Genomic DNA, 19,737 nt, shown 5'->3' with positions numbered 1-19,737 from the left:
GGGACAGTTTAAATGGGGTGTTTATTGAATAGCATGGGGCCGGTATCTATTCAAGTTACTCTTGTTTAATTTAACTTTAACCAGTTTTTTAAAATAGTTTTTTATCTCAATTTTAAAACTATAAACTGAAGATGTCAGCTCACTCACACAAGCAGGCTGGACAGTGTCTTGCTCAAAGGTACTTTAAACCACTTCCACAGTGTCTGACAGAGATATTTACGGGCAGTCATGAATTTTTAACCAGTATACCTTCTGGTTTCAAACTGTTATGCCTCTGCCATTACACCCAGCTCAATCCTTGAAAATAACACAGCGTATGTCTAAAAATAGTCTCCCAGTTCTCAGACAATAATCCCTCAAGCACACCTGTAATCACCAAACTGTTATGGACAAGATTACACAACTGCCTGAGTAATCTCTCTTTCTCACACATAGAAACTCTCTTGTCTGGGCCACTGGCTAGCAAATGGTTTTGTATGCAAGGTAACTGCAGGCTAGTTCCTGGGTTTCCGCACCACTCAGCACTGAGCCACCAAATCCCAGATTACATTCAAATCCAGAGCCTACCTGGAAGAATGAGTGACTATAATGACTATTATAATCTAATTACAGTTGCCTGCAGTGGATGGATGCTGTAACTGCTGTAAATACACAGGAACTGTAAGTGATCAACAGTGTTTACTGACTAAATGTATTTGATTATAAAAAATACTAGAATTCTTCACAATAGCTAAATCATCAGGCATAAAAACTCATTAAAGGAATATATCCATTGTGTTCCTCCAACATCCAACAAACAACACAGGACGAAAATATGACACCAGCCAAAAACATATGCAGTCTAGGTTTACAAACCACCTTTTAAAGGGCACTTTTGAAATATTAAAAAACATTTTGGATTTTAAACATGGCTACATTGGTAGAAATTTGTTTGTACCTTTTAAGTGATGACTAATCCGTTCCTTGGCCAGTCACTTTTATGGTTTGTGATCTAGCTGTACCACACATGTGACAACACATTGGTGAGCGTCACACTCACAACATGTTATCTTTGTGCTAATATATGATCTATTGCAGGTTGAATACTCCAGTCTCACACATTAAAGTTTTTTCGCTATTCCCAGTCCAGCGACAGCGATGCCAACAACCAATCCTGCTGTCAGTAAACCTTTGGCACAGCGATGCCACCAACATCTGGTCTGAGTCTCAGCAGCTGGAGCCGGCAGGAGGCTCTCTTCAGGACAAACCTCATATATAGCATCATTAGATGTATTCTCCAGGATGCTCTGATTTCTCTGATTCTCAGATGAGAAATTATTATGGCCAGCAAGTATCTGCTCCTCCTGCATCAGCTCGTCTTTAAGTTCACGCACTGTTTGTTGCAAGTAATTTAGATGCTGCCCAAGGTCATTAATTTGGGCCAACTTGACATCAGTGTCATGCTGAGCCCCCTTTAGAAGCTGCCCAAGGTCATTCATTTGGGCCGACTTATACAATATCCCTTCTATCCTGTTTATTAAATGTTGAACCTATTTAGCCCTCAACGTGGTCCCAATTTTGTCCCTCTCTGTGATTGAGTTTGACACCCCTGTCATATATGCTGTATTATGCTAAAAGGTGTCATTTTGAAACGTTTTTGGTTGTTGGTGTGCCGCGGGAGCTTTTTAATGTAAAAAATGTGCCGCGGCTCAGAAAAGTTTGAAAAACACTGCTCTAAATAATATAAAGAGACATGTTTCAACAGAAAGTGGCAACACCATTCACACATCTGACCGCCAGAGGTCCTCAGTAGTTCATATACCGCCGCGAGGACTTTTCCCCAAAACATTCCCGTGCTACGTCACTAGCCTCTCACCCCCTCCTCGTGCCACAACGACTCTGTTGCCTTGTCAGCTGCGTGAGACGCGCGCGGCATCTTGTCTCAGATATGAAAACTGTCAGCTAACGCCAGTCGTTAGCTTCGGTTCCGTTCAAAGCGACAGTTCGTCCCGGTGTGTACCGGTAGTGAAGAAGACCTGGAGGCCGGTGGCACTTTTTAAACGACGCTACCAAAGCACCGCCACCGGGTCTGTGTGGACCTCCCCCGGCATCTGTGCGCCCTTTGTATACTAAAGTGAGAGGTAAGTCTAGTGTGTGGTTAGCTAGTAGCATCAGTGCTAGGTCAGTGCTAGTTGTCAGTGACTGACCACTGAAGCAACAACAGTCCGTCTCTCTCAGTCACGGTACAGCTTGTGTGAGCGTTAACGTTATTTCACAGGCGGTGGTCCCGATTGGACGTTACGTTTAAATTAAACTTTTTTGGGGGTAAGTTGTCAGTTGTCTTTTGTTGTGTTTGAACCTCGTGATCACACGTTGCGAGAGAACAGGCCACGGTTCAACTTCTGGATCCCTGTCTCCTCCTCTACTAAACTAGCTAAACCTTAGCTAGATTAGCTAGATTCTGTCTTTAGTTTGCTTAAACGTGAGAGAAGCTATTGGTCATTACATACAGCTGCCTCCTCTTATTTATGGAGGTGACAGATCCCCATAAAGGCAATAGTGTCGGGTAGATTGTATTCCTAAACAGACATGTTTTAAGGTTTAAACTAATCCACTGTTTGCATCTTGAACAATGTCACACATCTTTTTGTCTTTTATTATGTGAACTTCTTGGATTTCGCTAGTTTTAGTGCCTGTTTTCTAATATCTCAGATATTGAATACCTGTCTCCACCATCTTTATTAAAGATTGTATTTAGGCATTTTGCCTTTTAACTTTACAGTAGATTATCAGTAAATATGTGATGTTGCAAGTACATAGTATGTGTTTTAGGCAACTAGTTCTCAGGAACACCCTGCCTGCCTCTATCTAAAGGACATGGACTGAAAACACTAATGTCAACAATGGAAATAACTCCAGAATTTCATTATTTTGTTGCTGACAAAGTCAGATGTGCTTGAGCATATTAACTCATAGTAAATTGCTTATTTTATCAGAACTATAAAATAAGCAACTTGAGGTTCCTCAGGCTCTGGGAAAATTCTAAACTAAGAATTGCTGAATAATGAAACTAATTTATAGATTAATCTGTGATAACAATCGTTGATAGCGGCAGCTCAAAACCAAATGCAGCTTGTTAACAAGCATCATTAATGCAAGGTTTCGATTAAATTAAATCGCACACTCACTTGGAAGAAGCCTTTCCACAAAAGAGCTATTGTACACTTTGTAGCCACTCCAGAGGCCACAATGAGGTGTGTGTTTCACTAGTTCATCAGTCAGTTCAGTTGAGTATTTCTGCTACTCTAGTTTTAGGAACAGGTGAACACAGTGACATAACCTGTGATCTGTGACCGAAACTGACTGGTGTTATGGTGTTAGTAGTCTTAAGCCTGGAGTGCATGTAAAGAGTTCAGAATTCACTTCTACAGGCTTCTCTTCATTCCTACATTTAAATTTTGTGTCCATTTCTTGGCGTTAACCCCGAGTCTATAAAAGGTGCTGGTGCAGTAAATGCAGTGTTTGCAGATTTAACTTGAAAACACTGCATTGCAAACATTTTCAGTTTGTAAGTAAGCGTATAACTGTTTGAAAGAGAAGGAATTTATTTTTTTACTTGAGGAACTCTTGGAACATTGCAGGCGGTCTGTGTTGGGAAACACTGAGTCACAGCTGCCCAGCGGTGACAACCAGCGTCTTCCTGAGGGATCAGAGCCGTAGCAACATAACATATTCCAGACAGGACACACAGCCACAGGCACAGATGATTGAAACATGTTTAGATACATGTGGTGTGGATTGGATCCTCTGTCACAACACTAATTGGCTAAAGAGCTCCCTGCACCTCACTTAACAGGCCTGTACTTCCTCTTTGTTTCAGACTGTGTGTGTGTGTTGCTGGTTTCTTCACTCCATGGCTCCAGGAACTGTCTGATTCTGGATCTGTCAAGCCGTGTCAGGCCCAGGTAGAGAGAGATGAGTTGGGCTGAGGAGGACTGGACGGTGGGGCTGTCTGGACGGGTCCAGCAAAAGGTGAAGGAGCTGCACGTCCATCAGGAGCGACTGTCCAGAGAGAACAAGCAGAAACAGCTGCAACTAGACAACATCCACACGAGCCTCGAAAAACAGACCGCGAAGGTACAAGCAGGCGGCCATGTTGAGAGCCACATCCAAGTCTTCAATTCAATACAGCACCATCATCATCTGGTATTTTCGTACCAAATCCTGAAATATGTACCTCTCCCTCTTCTCTTTCTCCTCCTCTTCTTCCCTGTCCAGTATGAGGAGGTCTGTGGGGAGCTCCAGTATCTGCAGAGAGAGCTCCGCGGTGTTCGAGAGGAGGCCAAGGCAGCGGTGACCAGCAGGGAGCGCCTGACCCAGGAGCTTCAGACTAAGCAGGCCCAAGTATGCTCTCTGGAGGGCCAGGTAGACGCTGCTCGCACCCTCAACAACAAACTCGCCCTCGAAATGAAAAGGTTAGGACCAGTGAGATGACATTCAGTCACGAAGCTGTAATCATTCTCGTTGATGGTGCAATAATATGAGACAAATCCTTCATCTGTGTCATCAAGACATACTTATTCATTTTAGCTTTCCCTATTCCTAGCCCACATTGAACTCTTTCCATTTGGTTCTCTCGCTTTATCTCTCTCTTTCTCTTTCTCTTTCTCTCTCTTTCTCTCTCAGGCTGGAGTCAGAGCTGGAGAATCTGCAGAACAGCAGCAGATCGTCAGACACTACTCTGTTTTCCACTCCCTTCTGGAATACAACATCACCCTGGGAACACAGCGGTACAGTCCTGTTTTTATTCTGTCTGGTGGTTTATATCTTTTCGTTAATGGACTGAATAATGTTGAGAATGAAAGTGAAAACCCAAGACTCCCAAATGAGCAGAGAGGTTATAAATACACTCTCTTAGCTCCCGTCCTCTCCCAACCCTTCACTCTCTGAGGACTGTTGTATTTCTCTTTCCTCTCATGTCAGTAAAGCATTTGGGTCTTCACTGCCGTTGTTATTATCAGCTTTTGTGATTGGCTTTAGGAAACACGTCCAATCGATATGCTGTGTTTTTGCCCTGTAGGGAGTAAAAAGGAGGAGAGGCCGGGTTCTCGAGATGAAGGACAGAGCCGGGCACTTCATATTCGAGTAAGTACCAGCATGTTTTTGTGCTGACTATGCATTGGCTTGTTCAAAACCGATGTGGGTTTTTAGGTTAGAGCTGTTTGATTTGATTATTCTGTGTTTTTCTTATTGTCAACAAGTTCCATGAGAAGACCAAAACCGACGTTGTGTCAGTCTGTCTGTTAGTACTTTGTGACCCTCCTAACATGTCTGTGTCTCTCAGCCCGTTAGTTTCTACTGTTGTTTTAAGGCCAAAGGAACGAAAAAGTCAACATGTATATCAGTAAAATGCAGTTTAAGTGAAGGAACTTTAACCCTGTTTGTAAATTCTTTCAAAATGTTCTTTCTAGTTTGACATCCTGTTCACATCCTCCTCTTTCTTTCTTTTCTCCTCCCTTCTGCAGCAGCTCCAGTTCTCCGAAGTCGGCTCAGCCTCGTCACCACAACACCAACACAAGAACACACCCCAGCGCCATCCGTCCGACCAATCGGACGTCTTCTCCACTCCCTTGGCTGCCTTTCCGTGGGAACAGGATAACTCGAGGCCAGCAGCCAGGAGACTGTCCCCGAGCTCTCCCCAGACACCCTGCACGGATGTCATCGGTCAAGGCCAGTCGGAGACGAGGGTTTGTGGGAAGGAGAAGGACCACCGGACAGAGACAGATGGTGAGTAAGGTAATATGGTACGACTGGGTGTCGCCCATTTATAGTTGCAAATACAAACATACAGCTCAACGCGGCAGCATGTCTCCTAAATAGTTAATTAAGCAACCTGGATGACTAACTAAGACCGGAACACACGTTGTCTTTGTGAGACAATCCCTTGATTTCTTTTAATTTTGGGATTTGTCTCCTCTCCAGAGGCCACAGCAGCAACAGCTCAGTCACAGCTGGCCTCAAATTCATTCTGAGCAAAGTCTGGTCAGAATGACTTAGAGTTGACTATTGCTAATAAGCCAAAGTGTCATTTCAGAAGGCTGGTGTTACTTTATATTTTTCTTATTGTCTATTGTCACACATCCCATGAAAAGAGATAAAACACAATAATATGTTCCTCAAACAGAAGCAAATAGTGCATGTGTTGGGGTCAAAGGGCTGAATTAACTACACTGCATATATTTTCATTTGTAATAGTTTTTGTACAATAATAATAATAATGATAATGGTCTTATAGTCAATACTTGTTTGTAGGATCAATTCATTGTTGCTTATGAATGTGATTCCATGAAGTTAAAAAATGTCTAAAATGTTCATATTTACATCAAGGCTAATTCACACTGATGCTTTTCTTCAGCTCTGATGGGACTGCCTCAACAAATCTCATGTACTCTGTATAACCTCAACACTGGTTACATAAGGCTTGTGTAGAAATCACTGGCTCAGCCGGAGACTCCGCCCCCAGGCCAGCTCCATGGTGTACTGTGTCTCTTAGTACACGTACTAATTGTAATATATAACGCTCCTCTATCTCTCTGTTACACTTTTGTTTGTTCAGAGGAGGAAGGGGACTGTTCAATGTGAAACAATAAATGCTTCTTCTAGCTGCTGGGACACAGAGGGGGGAGGGAGCAGTGTTTACATTAGGTGTGCTGTTTGCTGCTGTGTTCTTTTATTGCGCTCTTCTCTACTGAAGTCACACATGCTTTATACACGTTGCAGGATCTTATTCAGATTTGCTTGTTAAAGCTGTATTTGGTAAATGTAAATTGTAGAAAACAGTAGGTTATTTTTAGTAGTAAAATGAATTGTGATTAATAATTAATTAATTGTGATTCATTTGAAAAAGTCACTTAAAACGTTGAACAGTATTGTAAAATGAAGGACAAAGATGAAGGACAAACTATTGGACAGACGTTGATTTGCTCCACAGGCTTTGTGAACGTGTCATACAGTTACAACAGCTGTGCTGATCAATGAGTCGGTCTGGATTGACCCCATTAGTAAAGATTCCAGCTGTGTGTTGTTAACTGTTGCTGGTCAGTTGTAAGAAAACAAGGTGTTCTTGCTGATAATGTCGATGCTCGTTTTGAAGGAAGAAATCTTTTAAATGTGTTTTCCTGTACTTCTCCTCCCTGTTGCTCTCCACCGACTCCTTCACCTTTCCTCTATTTGAAGTTGAAATCCTTCTAACTCTGGGATTCAAATATTTTCATGACTGATTTCCCTCAAATGTTTTGATTAAGACAATGTCATCAATATGTTCTGACAGTTGTTTTCTTCTGGAACATGGTGGGCAGTGATGCAAACTGTATATCATTTTAGTAAATAAGATACAACTTTTACAAACACTGGTACGGTTCTTTAAGGACTCAAAATATATTTTTTAAATTGACTCGGCGGTGTTCCTAAAAGGTGTTCATGGGAGCTTATGAGCGCATTAACCGGTGGGTCTCTGTGTGTCTGGTCCATTCAGCAGCATCTTTAACAGACGCGTGGAGTCGCGTGACTGCTCTGCAGGAGGAGCTGAGTGCGAAGGCCGGGACGCTGAAGTCGATCCAGAGCGAGATGGTGCAAAGCAAGAAGGAGCTCGGGACCAGAGAGCTCAGCCTTCAGAAAGCCCGCGATGAGCTCAGCCTGGCTCACACACGCATGGCCCAGGAGAGTGAGCGGGTAAATACACCCACTATCACACCACCGGTGGTACTACTACTGAAAACACATGTTTCATACAGCTGCTAATGTGCTGTATTTTCCCAAATGGGTGTCGCCCTCATTTGGCAAAACATTTCTCTTTGACTTTCCTGAAAATAACAAACGCTTTGGGAATATTTTGTTACACAATCCGTTATTATCGGGTACTTTGAAATGAGTGAGCTGGAAAAAAACAGTGTCCTTGTTCTGTTCTGAGCTGTAGAAAGATCCAGCTGATATTTTGTGAAATCAAACCATTTGTCAAACAATGTACAAAGCCGAGGAGAGACTGGGAGGGGCGGAAGTGTCTCATTTAAGAGTATCTATGCTAAGTCTCACAGTGTTAGTGCTTTCCTTGTGTTTAGAATGTCAAATGCAGATCCCCAGTTAGCACCAGAAGATAAAAAGATAGAACGTTGTCTTGTTGTCAATTTTAAAGAGAGCATGTCGTGTGTGTTTGTGTGGCAGGCGTCAGGAGCTGAGCAAAGGCTGAAGCACCTACAGGAAGAGCTGAAGTGTCAGAGGCAAAACACGGAGAGCAGCCGACTGCAACACCAACAACGCTCAAAGGAGCTGGAGAAACAACACCAGAGGGTGAGATGGGTGATGTGGACAGATTAAGAGAAATAAAAGAAGATGCTTGGAGAGATGGCTGAAGGAAGCAAGAGAAGATTTCAGATTTGTGTTTCATTCAACTCTTATATACAGTTTAATCTGTCCACATTACAGTTGAGGATAGTGGTTCAGATTTAGTTGGTTGTGTCCAGGATGTGACAGAGCTTCAGAAGGAGAGGCAGAGTCTGGAGAAGCAGCATCAGCAGGAGATGAAACAGCTCAACGTGGAGCTCCAGCAGGCCAGGACGCTCCACAACGCCCTGCAGGCCCAGGCCGACAAGGTATACGTACACACAAAGTACATAAATACACACAAAGTACATACATACACACATGAAGAAGGCACTAATATGTTTTTTTCATACAAGTACATTCACTAAGATAAAGCCTTTAATTCAGATCTGTATAAACATTGGAGGAATATGTACATGTTGTTTATATTTTGGTTCATAAGTCTGCTCTGTTTTTCAGCGATTCCCTCTTTCTCTTCCTTGCTTCCCCGTCTCTCTTCTTCCTCTCTCTGTCTCCTGGTACTTTGTATTACTTAAAGAAAAGGTCCACGCACTGTTCTCTTTTGTTTTTCCCACACTTGCTTCTTACTCTTGTTGTTTTCTCTCACTCTCTGTTTCACTCTCTTGCCCTCTTGTGTTTGTGTTTCCTTTTTCTCCACCCGCTGTCCTCTCCGCTTCGTCCTCCTCTCGGTTTCTCCCCAGTGGAAAGGTTGAGCAGCGAAGGTAATGACTGTGTGTCGAATGCTTTTGGTCATGGGAGCGTGAAACAAACTCGTAGCGTGTGTGAGAAATGGTAAAGAGTTCATAGTGAGCGAGGCGTGAAGGCATGGCTGCGGGATGAAGGTAGATGGAAGATTTGTCTGAAGGTGTGTTGAGGCAAGCTGCATGACTGAAGACATGGAGGAGTGTGTTTGTGCTTGAAGACATGTGGTGTTGCAATTCTTTACGCTTTCATTTGGATTTCCTTTTTGTGAAGGAATGCTGTGGTGGTTGTTTTTTAATCAGTAGAACAATAATACAAATCTACGAGTCTTTTGAGTATTCAAAAAGAATCCTTTGCTTTCAGACATGGTGTAACAAGTCTGAACAATGAGCATTCATTCTACTAACGCTGGAAGCCCTTTGTAAGCCACACAGATGTTATCTTGTTACACCTGACAAGGCTACAGAGAGTAAACACACAGTAGAGGCACAGCTTGTGTCCAATCAAATCGCACGTGCAACTGCTGATGGTGCATATTTCGATTTACACAGCTCTTTATGGGATTTGTGTTTGCCAATGCATGGAGTTTCAGTCATGACTAACCAACAGAACTCAAGGTTTTAATGATTGTCTTTTAGATGTTTGAATGCAGTTAATGAACTGATTAAAGCATTGTCAACAGTATACCACATCCTTGTGTTAACAGGAAGATTGCTAACACAGATAAGTCAAAATGATCAGCTGGTATGATTTGTCTGTAGACATAATTTACGAGCTGTTAAGTTGTGGCAGGAAGTAAGTAAAAATAGATTCTACAGTCCGTGCTACGTCTCTCATTTGTAATGAACTCCGTCCTGAGTAAAGTAGTTGAACTGGTTACACCACATATGACGGGAACTTATGTCACTAGATTTCTGTTCTTGGATAACTTAGAATTGGGTCAATCAATGTTGTACAACAAAGCTTATATTAGTTGCAGAAGTTGTCTAATAATGACATCCACAGAAACCTTCTGTGAAATGTATCTTTTAAAAGTCAAAAAGGTTGAGGAAAGTTACTCATTTGTTGGATTAGTAATGTAATGTGATTATTAAAACTGGATCAGTAGTAATCTTATACAGAGAACTTGATACCAGCACTGGTGGGAAGCCGATCAACCTGTTACGTCTTCCTCACTTTCCCCACAGAGATCCCCACTATTGACGTAAGACACAGTTATGCCCGTTATCGAACACTGATTCCTCTCCTGCTTCCTGTTCCCTTCACTGCTCCTGATTCCTGCGCCTACAACTACAGACATTAATTTCTTTTTTTAATTTTTTACCTCCTACTTTCACCGTTTTCTTATATCTTTTCCCTCCAATCTTCTTTAATTTAATTTTCCCTTTTTTAATCAGCTACTGATTGCTAATATCCTGTATCAGCTGTCTCTACAGAAGCAGACGTTGAACAAGGAGCTGGACGCTCTGAAAGAGAAACTAAAGTGGACGGAGGGACAGCTGCAGGAGAGCCAGAAGAAAGAGTCACAGACACAAGCCAAACTGACGGTAACACACACACACACACACACTAGTGATGGTCCTGAGTCAGTGTCTCACTTTAATTATTCATTAGCTGAGTGTGGGCAGTAGATGTATAATGAACTCCATACATTTTTAAACGGCGTCTTAATGTGCCACATGTCAGTCTAAGATCAGCAAACTGTTAATAAATTATAAGTAAATTGTGTCTTCTTTCAATCATCCAGCTGCTGCATTATTATGTAATAATAAAGGTTTATTATTGGAGCGCTAAGCAGATGAGTTGTCGGATATTGATTTCTTAAATGGCCTCTCCTGCCCGTCACTATGGCAAGAAATGAACCTTCATATCCTACTGTACTCGAAAAAGCCCAACTGTTCTATAACTAACACCGAATCTAGATGGTGAACTGTTAAACCTGCACACAAGAACAGCCTTTTTTTAAACTAAGAATTAGACCAAAGTACAGTCGCATTTTAACCCTCCACAGTAGTTTGTGGTTGTGGTTCATTACGTGTATACCAGCTTGCAACATCAGCATTAATCTGTGGTTTGTTGCTATTGTGACACTATGATGTTCTGTAGCTGTCAATACATAGCTACACAAACATCTCAGGTATATAGCAAAATTGGACTTTTGACAGACCTTTACACTTGTATATAGTTATTAGGGTCTTAGTTTTAAACTGATCAGGAGAAATGAAGGATGTGTCATCACAAACATACATCTGTTAGACACATTGTAAAGAGGCTGTTTTAGAGGCTTTAATGTCAACAAACGAAGTCTGTCTCAAAACTGCTGGATTCAATCCATCTTATTTGCGTGTTGTTGTTTTTTTTACCCCCCCATTAGGAAGCTCTGCGTGAGGCAGAGGGTGTGGCGGTGAGTCTGGAGCAGAGCAGGAAGAGAGAGCGAGCTCTGGAGGAGGAGGGGAGGAGACTGGCAGAGGAGCGAGCTGACGCCCTTCGTCTCCTCAAAGAACTGCAGGGTGAGGAGCGAGCTGTGGGCAGGAGAGAGGACAAAGCCGTGACGTTTATCAGTAATGGGATGCGTCCACTGGGAGGTCAAGAAGACAGGAGTTTGTGGGGATTCGGTGTCTTGCTAAAAGTCACCAAAGCGAGCAAATACATGATGATTAGTTATAATTTTATAAAGGGGTTATGGACTTTTAGTGGACGAGTCCTAATGAGTGCTTGACATTCATGGTTTCTACAATACATGCCATGTCAATTCTCCTCTAATAGAAAACTCTCTTAACCCAGTGCTGCCCCCTGCTGGTCATTAATACGCCATCCACTTTATCAAATCAAAACAAAAGTAACTATGTATGCCAGTAATGCATTAAGAATAGAGATAAGCTCTGATTTTTGTATTTCTTTCCTTTTAACTTCAGAGCAAAAAGCTGTCCCAGCAACCCCTCTCCAGCCTGTCCAGTTTTGCCCCGTTGGGCAGAGTTTCTCCCCTCAACCTTCTCACTCTCTTCATTCTCGACCATCAACTCACACCAAGAGGCCCAGTGACACCACCCTAGCCGAGCAGAGGAGGGAAGAGGACGAGGATGTGGATAAGAGAAGGGCAGAGATCGCAGCATCTTACCCGTCTGACAGAGAGCCAGGAGAAGGCATCGACTCCGAACACATCACTGACCTAATGTCCTCAGACTCTGAGCGTTTACAAAGGGGACGACACAGAAGTAACGAGGTGGAGAATAAAAGCAGAAATGAGGCGATAGAGAGTGACAGCTCTGGGACAAACAAGCGGTCCACATTTGATCAAGGGCTCTCTACTGCTGCTGGTACGCCCACCAACATCTCTATGGGTTGTGATCATTGCAAAGCCCCTGAAGACCTCAAGAGGGAGAACGCCACACTGCGCTCAGAGCTACATGATGCACGTGAAGAACTGCAGAAAAGACTTGAGGACTTGGAAGCCCAGCGACGGGCCGAGACGGAAGCCAGGACCCGGCTGAAACAACTCAGCCGCAAACATGCCAGCCAGGCTCTGGAGAAGGGCGATCAGGACAAGGAATGCAAGGCACAGCTGGAGAGTGAGAGGGCTGAGACGGAGAGGTTGAGGACGGCGATGGCTGCTTTCGAGATGGAGATTACGAGAGGAAGGGAGGAAAGAGAGGAGAGAGAGAGAGAGGAGCGGGAGGAGGAGGAGGAAAACAAAGCGCTACAAGACCGGGAGAGTGAAATGATAGAGCTTAATATCCAGCTAAAGAAACAGCTCACGGAGGTGAAAGCCCAGCTGGCTTTAGAAAAAGAAGAGCGGAAGAGAGAGAAAGAGGTGAGGAACCAAATAAACAACACAGACGTGGATGTAAAGAAAGAGTTGAGAGCGAATTTGGAAGAACTTAAAGCTGAATTGGAAGAACTGAAGAGCAGCAGAGAAGAAGACTCACTGGAAGAGGAGAAACTCTCATTGGCCAACAGCCCGCTGACATACTTGACCCTCCACGATGATGAGCTCAACTCCAACATCGTTCGCTGCGACAACAAGCTCCTCCCCTCACCAGAGCAGCACCTCCTCTTCTGCCAGTCCACCAACCAACGCAACATGCTTGTATCTCAGGCCACAGACGATCTAGTCCAGGAGGAGCGAACAGTGATAGATCCCGAACGCTCACCTCCGTCAGATGAGGGGCAAACGGGTGTAGTCGCCTGTGACATGGAAGACGACAGACAGAACTATCTGGGAGGCTCTCCCCTGTCCGACCACAGACGGTCACTTTCTGACCTCCAGAAGGTTGAGCCTGCCTCCTCAGATCTGACTAAAGAGGTGGAGCTGCTGCAGAAGGAGAATACAAAGGAGACAGAACGTGCCAACCAGTACCAGGTTAAACTGGAGGCCCTGCAGAGCCAGGTGAGTAATGGTGGATCTACAGTGTAGTGCATTCAGTTTGTCCAGTCAAAGTAGAAGAATTCATATTAGAAAAGATACAAAGAAAACTATTTGAAATACTAAATCAACACTTGGATTTAGGGCTGAAAAATGTTGAAAAAATATCTAATTGTGATTATTTTGACTGACCTCTCAGGGCCGCTGTAGAGTAGCTACTACTCTGCTTGTTCCCAGTTTCTCTTCAACATGTTCTCTATTCTTCTGTCCTTTTATTTTCTTCTCAGGTGACACGTCAGACAGAGCAGCTAACCACGGCCTTTGAGAAGCAGAGTCAGCACATCTCCGGTCTTCTATGTGAGCTACAAGAGAAGGAGAGTGCCCTCCTCATCCAGGGAGAGGAACTGCGGCGCTACAAGCAACAGCTGGATGCACGCAAGGCCGACGAAGAGGAGGAGGAGAAGAGACGAAGAGAGGAGGTGATGGTGGAGGATGGAGAACAGAAAGAAGAGAGGTCTGAGGAGATCTCAGGGCTTCAGTCAAACCAGGAGTGTCCTGTCACCGTCCTCACCAAAGCAACACCTATTAGTGACGAATCAGACAATGAAGCCTTAAGGACCGGGGACCAGCATCCAGGCTCTCAGGACGAGACTCTGAGTAACCAGAGTAACCACGACTCGGCCTGTTTGGTGGGTGAGACTGAGAGCAGTCAAGATGGAGGTACAGCAGACATGATCGCAGAACTGCTCGCCCTCCGACAGGAGAATGAGCTGCTGAAACGAGTAATGGAGGGCTTGAATGTCTCGGACACCAGGACCTCAGCATTGCACATTGACAGTGAAAAACAAGAAGACCAAGTCAAGCAAAGCCAAAACACAGGAAATGCGTCTCTGTCCTGCTTAGCGGAGCAGAGGTCATTAAGTGCGCCGGATAATATCACCGCTGACGCACAGCAGCAGCTGCTGCTGCAGGATGTGAAGAGGATGAAAGATGAAGGAGGGTTAGGAATGGAAGATTGGAGGAGTACAAAGGCTGAAGAAGAGCTGGAGGCGGAGTCTGAGCTGCAGATCAACCGCCTACAGCAGCAGGTAGTGACAACATGCCTCTTAATACCATGTACAGTTATATTATTGTCATGTTAAGTTTTATTTGGGTTGATTCTGTCTGTCCTGTCTTTCCCCTCCTGTCCAGGTGGAGGAGCTGCAGACGAGGTTATGCGCTCTCTCTGCAGAGACCAAGCAGCAGGCTGAGGAGCTTGTTGTGTGGAGACTGGCCTCCCAACCAGCCCCAACGTTTCACCAGTTCCTCCCCAACACAGACAACCAGTGTGAGACCCAGGACCAGATCTCTGCTGTCACACAGTCCAGTGAGATGACCCAGGACCAGGCTCCGACTGTGACGGTTCAGGTTCAGGCGCCTTACCTGGGTGTTCAGGAGAGCCCTGGCATTGTGACGGTCGTCAGAGAAGATGAGTTGCTCCTCTCCTGCTTCTCCAACAAACTGCAGGGCCGCATGTTGTTCTCCAGGTAACACTCTCACGCTAGGGCTAAAGAAGCCGTGACAAATATGCCATTAACTTGCATTTGAAGCTTGTGTTAAATGCATATATGTAAGATGTTTATGTTAGAGGTAAAGCAAACACAATGTATGTCTGTTTGTAGGTTTCTGTGTTTGCTTTGAATTCACTTTTTTGTTCTTGTTTTACCAAAAGACTTCAGAACAGCAACTTGAACTCTGAACCAAAGAGTCTCGATCTGTCCAAAAAGACTGCGGCGCTTCAGGAATGTAATCAGATTGTCCAGGTGATTTGTTTTTAATCTCTCACTTGTACACCAGACCATTATGTGTGTTTTATGCTCGTTTATGTCAAAGTTTTAAACTAGTTATATATATTTGCAGTCCATTTAGAATGAGTTCGGACTGAAGTAGTTTTTCTCGTGAATCTTAATTTTACAAGTCCGTAATGTCCGAAGAACTTCCTCAGAAGTTTTGGGGAAATAACTGTAATTTGGTGCAAATTATAGTGTAAATAGAAAGGTTGAATTGTTACACAAATTAAACAATTACAAGTCACTGCTGTGTAATCCAGAGTATACAGTTCAACATGTATGCAGAATGTTTTCAGTAGTGAATGAATAATGATTGTTTAGACAAAGCTGTTCTTTCAAGGAAATTACTATTTTCCATATAATTAACCAAATTACACATTTATTTCCAAGAAACTTCTTATTAGATTATTAGGAAAAACTCAAAACACCTGCCTGTCCTCAGTAAAATGCTTTAGTTCACAGTTTTGACTTAAAATTATTGGGCACACAACTTTGTTCACATTTGTTTAGGCCTTTAATCGTTATGTTTCTCTTGACTCAGGAATCTGAAAAAGAAAACCATGAGATCACCCTCATGCACCCGTTAAATACCTGTCAAACACACCACAAAGAGAAGAGAGACGCCGAAGTTATCCAGATGTTCTCTGAGAAAGCTGGTCAACCACATGCCACCAAAGATTCCACCAAAGTCTCGAGACCAAAGCAGACCAAATCAGCTGAGTGTTACACGGGGACTCCTGAGGCCGTGTCTAATGCCTCCAGACCCACCAATGAACTAAAAGCAACACATGACTCCTCAGACAAAGATGTCCGGACAGACGTGAGATGTGTCAGCAGTCAAACAGAGGAGAGTCTGTATCCTCGCAGTGCTCCAGCGACCTCTGACCTCCGCTGTGCGTACACACAGACTGAGGAGGAAGATGAAGGAGAGTCAGTGGACCCCCGTCCTGTCTCTGCTGTCCCATCACCTGAAGGAGCAGAGTTACGAGACAGAGTGTTGTTTTCGGGTTCCTTCCCCATCCCGACTGATCCGGCCCGTCTGGCTGAGCGAATCCGCCGCAACAGAACGCAGCTGTCAGCCGCCTTTGACGACACCGAGTATGAACCCTACGGACTGCCGGAAGTCGTTATGAAAGGTATGTTTTTCTATCTCAATACTGGGAGCAGAGATGTGAAAATGATTGTTAATCTTAATGAGGGTCTGATTGGTTGAGTATCATTAGTAGCGTTCAATGGTTGCAGTCCTTAAATATCTGAATCTTGTTCGTGACTTTTCTGACCTTGTGACAAAGTTCCTGCCGTTGGTGACGTTCTTTATTTTTGTACTTCCACACTCTGTTCCACATCTGCTTTAATCCTCCGTCTTCGCCTCTCCCCGCCCTGCAGGATTTGCAGACATCCCCAGCGGTCCCTCGTGTCCCTACATTGTGAGAAGAGGTTTGTTGGGGACAACTGTCGTACCTGTCGTACCTGTCCCTCAGAAAGACCAGAGACAGGAGGAGGAGACGGATTAAAGCTCAGCCACAGGTAACCTCCAGAGACACTGATGTAGATTTCGTGTCTGAAGAACTGAGAAATTGAAAATACACGCTCAGCCTGCTTTAGTGATATGTCATGTAGGTCTCGAGGGAGAATAGCACAGAGAGGAACTCGTTCATGTCTGTTGTTTTCATACCCCAAATAAAAGACAATCATGTAACCAAGTGCAACAGTGTGGCACAGCGATACCTGTTAGTCGGATCAATTCATTGTTGGTTGTGGTAGGAGTTTAAACGGGAAGAAATAAGAATATCACCAGACTTATCCTTCAAAATATATAGTCACTTGTCTCCACAAAATTCTTGGAAACAAGTGAAATATTGTATTTAATTATTACCGTTTTCTTTTTTATTTGGTTGTGTTAAAATGACGACACTATTAAGACAAAGGTATCGTCTTACATTGGCACGTTTTTTTTCACACTGGTTGTCTACAGATCTGGTTGAAAGAAGCGATCACCGCGGCTCGACAGTGAACCTCCGTGATGCACGACAGCAGCTTTGCAGGGACGCTTGCGTCACCAGCAACCTGAAGCCCTTCAGACCTTCAAACAAACACAAGACCAGTGCTGCTCTCATGCATGGACGTCTGTATGTGTGTGCAGGTAACTGGGCCTGCACTGGCAGAATGAACTCCTCCAACGTGGATCTGAAACGTCTTAATGGTCACTAGTTCATCCTCTAATAGCTGCTGGAGACTTAGCTGTCCATCACAAGGCTGTCACTGTATATTTAGATACAGAGCTAGGGATTTAGTGATGTGTGTTTGTATTTAAGTTTACAACCACTTTTCCAAAGGGACTGTTTAGTTTTAAGTGTCTCGGCATTAGCGTCGGGGTCTAGCTTCAGCCTGCTGTGAATGAAACGGTGCCTCGGTGACGCTTTTCTAAACAAGCGCTTGTCAAGATAACTTTGACTTGTTTTTTTACAAAAGCGTGAAGCCAAGAGAGGCGAATGGGATCTGTATATTTTCTTCTTTTTAAATCCCAGATGAGACTTATTTATGGACACTTGAATGTGTTTTGGTAGACGGCTGGTGTTTACAAAAAAATGTGTGAAAGCACAGAAAGTGTGTGTGTGTATGTGTGTGTGTGAGAGAGAGAGACGTTAGCTGTGAATATGGACATGCGTGTCCTCCTCTTGACGATACTGTTTGTATATGTGTGTATGTGTGGGGGGGGGGGGGGGGGGGGGGGGGGGGGGTGGGCACATGTCTATGACTCAGTGTAACCTGTGTTTCCGCTCCATGTATGGTGAAACACACTGCGCTCCCTCTCTCCTGCTGCTGCTGCTGCCCGGCTCCTCTGTCTCACACTAACGAGCACTCAGTGGTTGAATCGACTAAAAACTAATAATTTGAAGCTTTATTTTTATTAGCAGAGCATACAGATAAATGTAGTTGGTTTATTATATTTAATCGGATATAATTTATTTGAGTGATTTGACTATTTTTGATAGATTTTGGTTCTTGCACATTTGTTACTGTGCCATAGACGACAGTAGCCCACGTGTATGTACGCTGTGGATTTTGTAGATACATCTGGAGTTGACGTGTTTGTTTTATGTCCTATAACGGAGGATCGCACCACTTTGTTTGCCTAAAAGATTTATCATTTATTGTAAGTTGGTTAAAGGAAAGTTTCATATTTATTCAATGTACTTGCTACATAGAGAGTGACTTGTCGTTGTGGAGGCTGAAATGAAACTGAAGCCGTCTGAGTTCAGGCCTGGTCACACCAGATTGTGGTACAGCTAAAGATTCTGTGTAGAAGTTTGGTAACGTAGAGACTAAACTCACAGGTTTAGTTGGAGTTTTGAGCCCGTCGGTAACGTTGGCTCCTGGAGAAGTTTAGCTCGGTTGCTATTCGCTAATGGGACGATAAATTCACGGTTTATTCCAAAGGCGCATTTGTGCCATCGAGTCTTTTCTGATAACTGTCCTCAAACCACAGTGGAGTTTAAATATTAGTGAGTAGCTGCATCACAGCCACTAATCAGTGTTTACTCGCTGAGTTCTGAATACTAACAAAGAGGGATTTTTCATACTAAAAGGACTAACTAACTTAAGTCTCATGATAACTGTGGGGCTTGTCGCTGATTTAAAAACACTGAAATTGCTTTAAGAAAGTTGACTTTGTGAGCATTAAATCTTACAACACATATTGGGATGTGAGTATTGTTTTGAGACACACTTGAATAAATGCGAACTTATTCTTTAAAAGCTTGCTGAGCTGTCTTTCAGTAGGTTATTTCATTGTTAGTGTTGAAAGTGTGGAGTGATTTCTTCTTTTATGTTTACATTTTATTTCGTGGTGGAGTCGTTCTCTTCTGGCCTCGACTTGTTGACTCGGCCAGAACAGACTGGACTGTCGTGACTCGATGCCATCGCCTTTCATTTCCCATGTTGACCCCCCCATCCCCCCGGACACACACACAAACGCACACTTCCCCCCCAGCTGCCTTCGTATCTCTGGGATCTGTAGTCTTTGGGCAGTTACTGACGCTGCGTATTTGTTGCCTTGTTTTAGACGCTTTCATGTGATTTTTTTTTTTCTGTGTTTGCAGCTACAATAAAAGGCTTGCTCATAATTTAACCGTTGTCTCTCCTGGATTTATTTCTTTGAGCACCGTTGAGTATGAGAAGCTAGGCTGTTTACTTTCTATCATGATTTCACATTAGAGTTGTTTGCTGCTGCTGGACATTTGAGTCTAAAGGAGCGCCGCGGTCCAATGAGGAGAGCCTCGGGGTGTTTAAGTGGAATATCTTGCTAAATCACATAAGTATTTCCTCAATTACCAAAGTCCTCTCCCTTTGCCTCTTGGTCATGAACACATTGTTGAGACGGTGCTGAACGCTTTAAAGCAGGATCAAAGAATTAAAGAGGTGATGGACGAGTCAGGCTTTTCCAACCTTAACGGTCTGTTTTATTTTCGTGATGAAAATTCT

The 19,737-nt window shown here is 43.7% G+C and overlaps 1 protein-coding gene across 2 annotated transcripts; it reads left to right on the top strand.

The window, feature by feature from the left end:
• The first annotated feature begins 1,953 nt into the window (after window positions 1-1,953).
• LOC306701883 (uncharacterized protein) lies at window positions 1,954-17,951 on the top strand. 2 transcript variants are annotated; one of them, XM_079167312.1, is made up of 18 exons: window positions 1,954-2,120; window positions 3,860-4,116; window positions 4,258-4,454; window positions 4,666-4,769; window positions 5,060-5,124; window positions 5,505-5,766; window positions 7,517-7,710; window positions 8,200-8,325; window positions 8,499-8,627; window positions 10,485-10,607; window positions 11,435-11,570; window positions 11,976-13,447; window positions 13,711-14,511; window positions 14,615-14,949; window positions 15,135-15,225; window positions 15,794-16,388; window positions 16,639-16,779; window positions 17,228-17,951. In XM_079167312.1, the coding sequence occupies exons 2-17, from the start codon at window positions 3,955-3,957 to the stop codon at window positions 16,764-16,766; spliced, it is 4,920 nt and encodes a 1,639-aa protein (XP_079023438.1). In that variant the 5' UTR covers window positions 1,954-2,120; window positions 3,860-3,954; the 3' UTR covers window positions 16,767-16,779; window positions 17,228-17,951. The 2 variants fall into 2 exon arrangements, with proteins under 2 accessions (XP_079023438.1, XP_079023437.1); XM_079167311.1 differs by having other exon boundaries at window positions 7,514-7,710.
• The last annotated feature ends 1,786 nt before the right edge of the window (window positions 17,952-19,737 follow it).

The sequence above is a fragment of the Pholis gunnellus genome (genome assembly GCF_910591455.1).
Source record: "Pholis gunnellus genome assembly, chromosome: 10".
Lineage (NCBI taxonomy): Eukaryota > Metazoa > Chordata > Actinopteri > Perciformes > Pholidae > Pholis > Pholis gunnellus.
The sequence above is the reverse complement of the archived record's forward strand: the minus strand, read 5'-3'. Positions and strand labels throughout refer to the sequence as shown.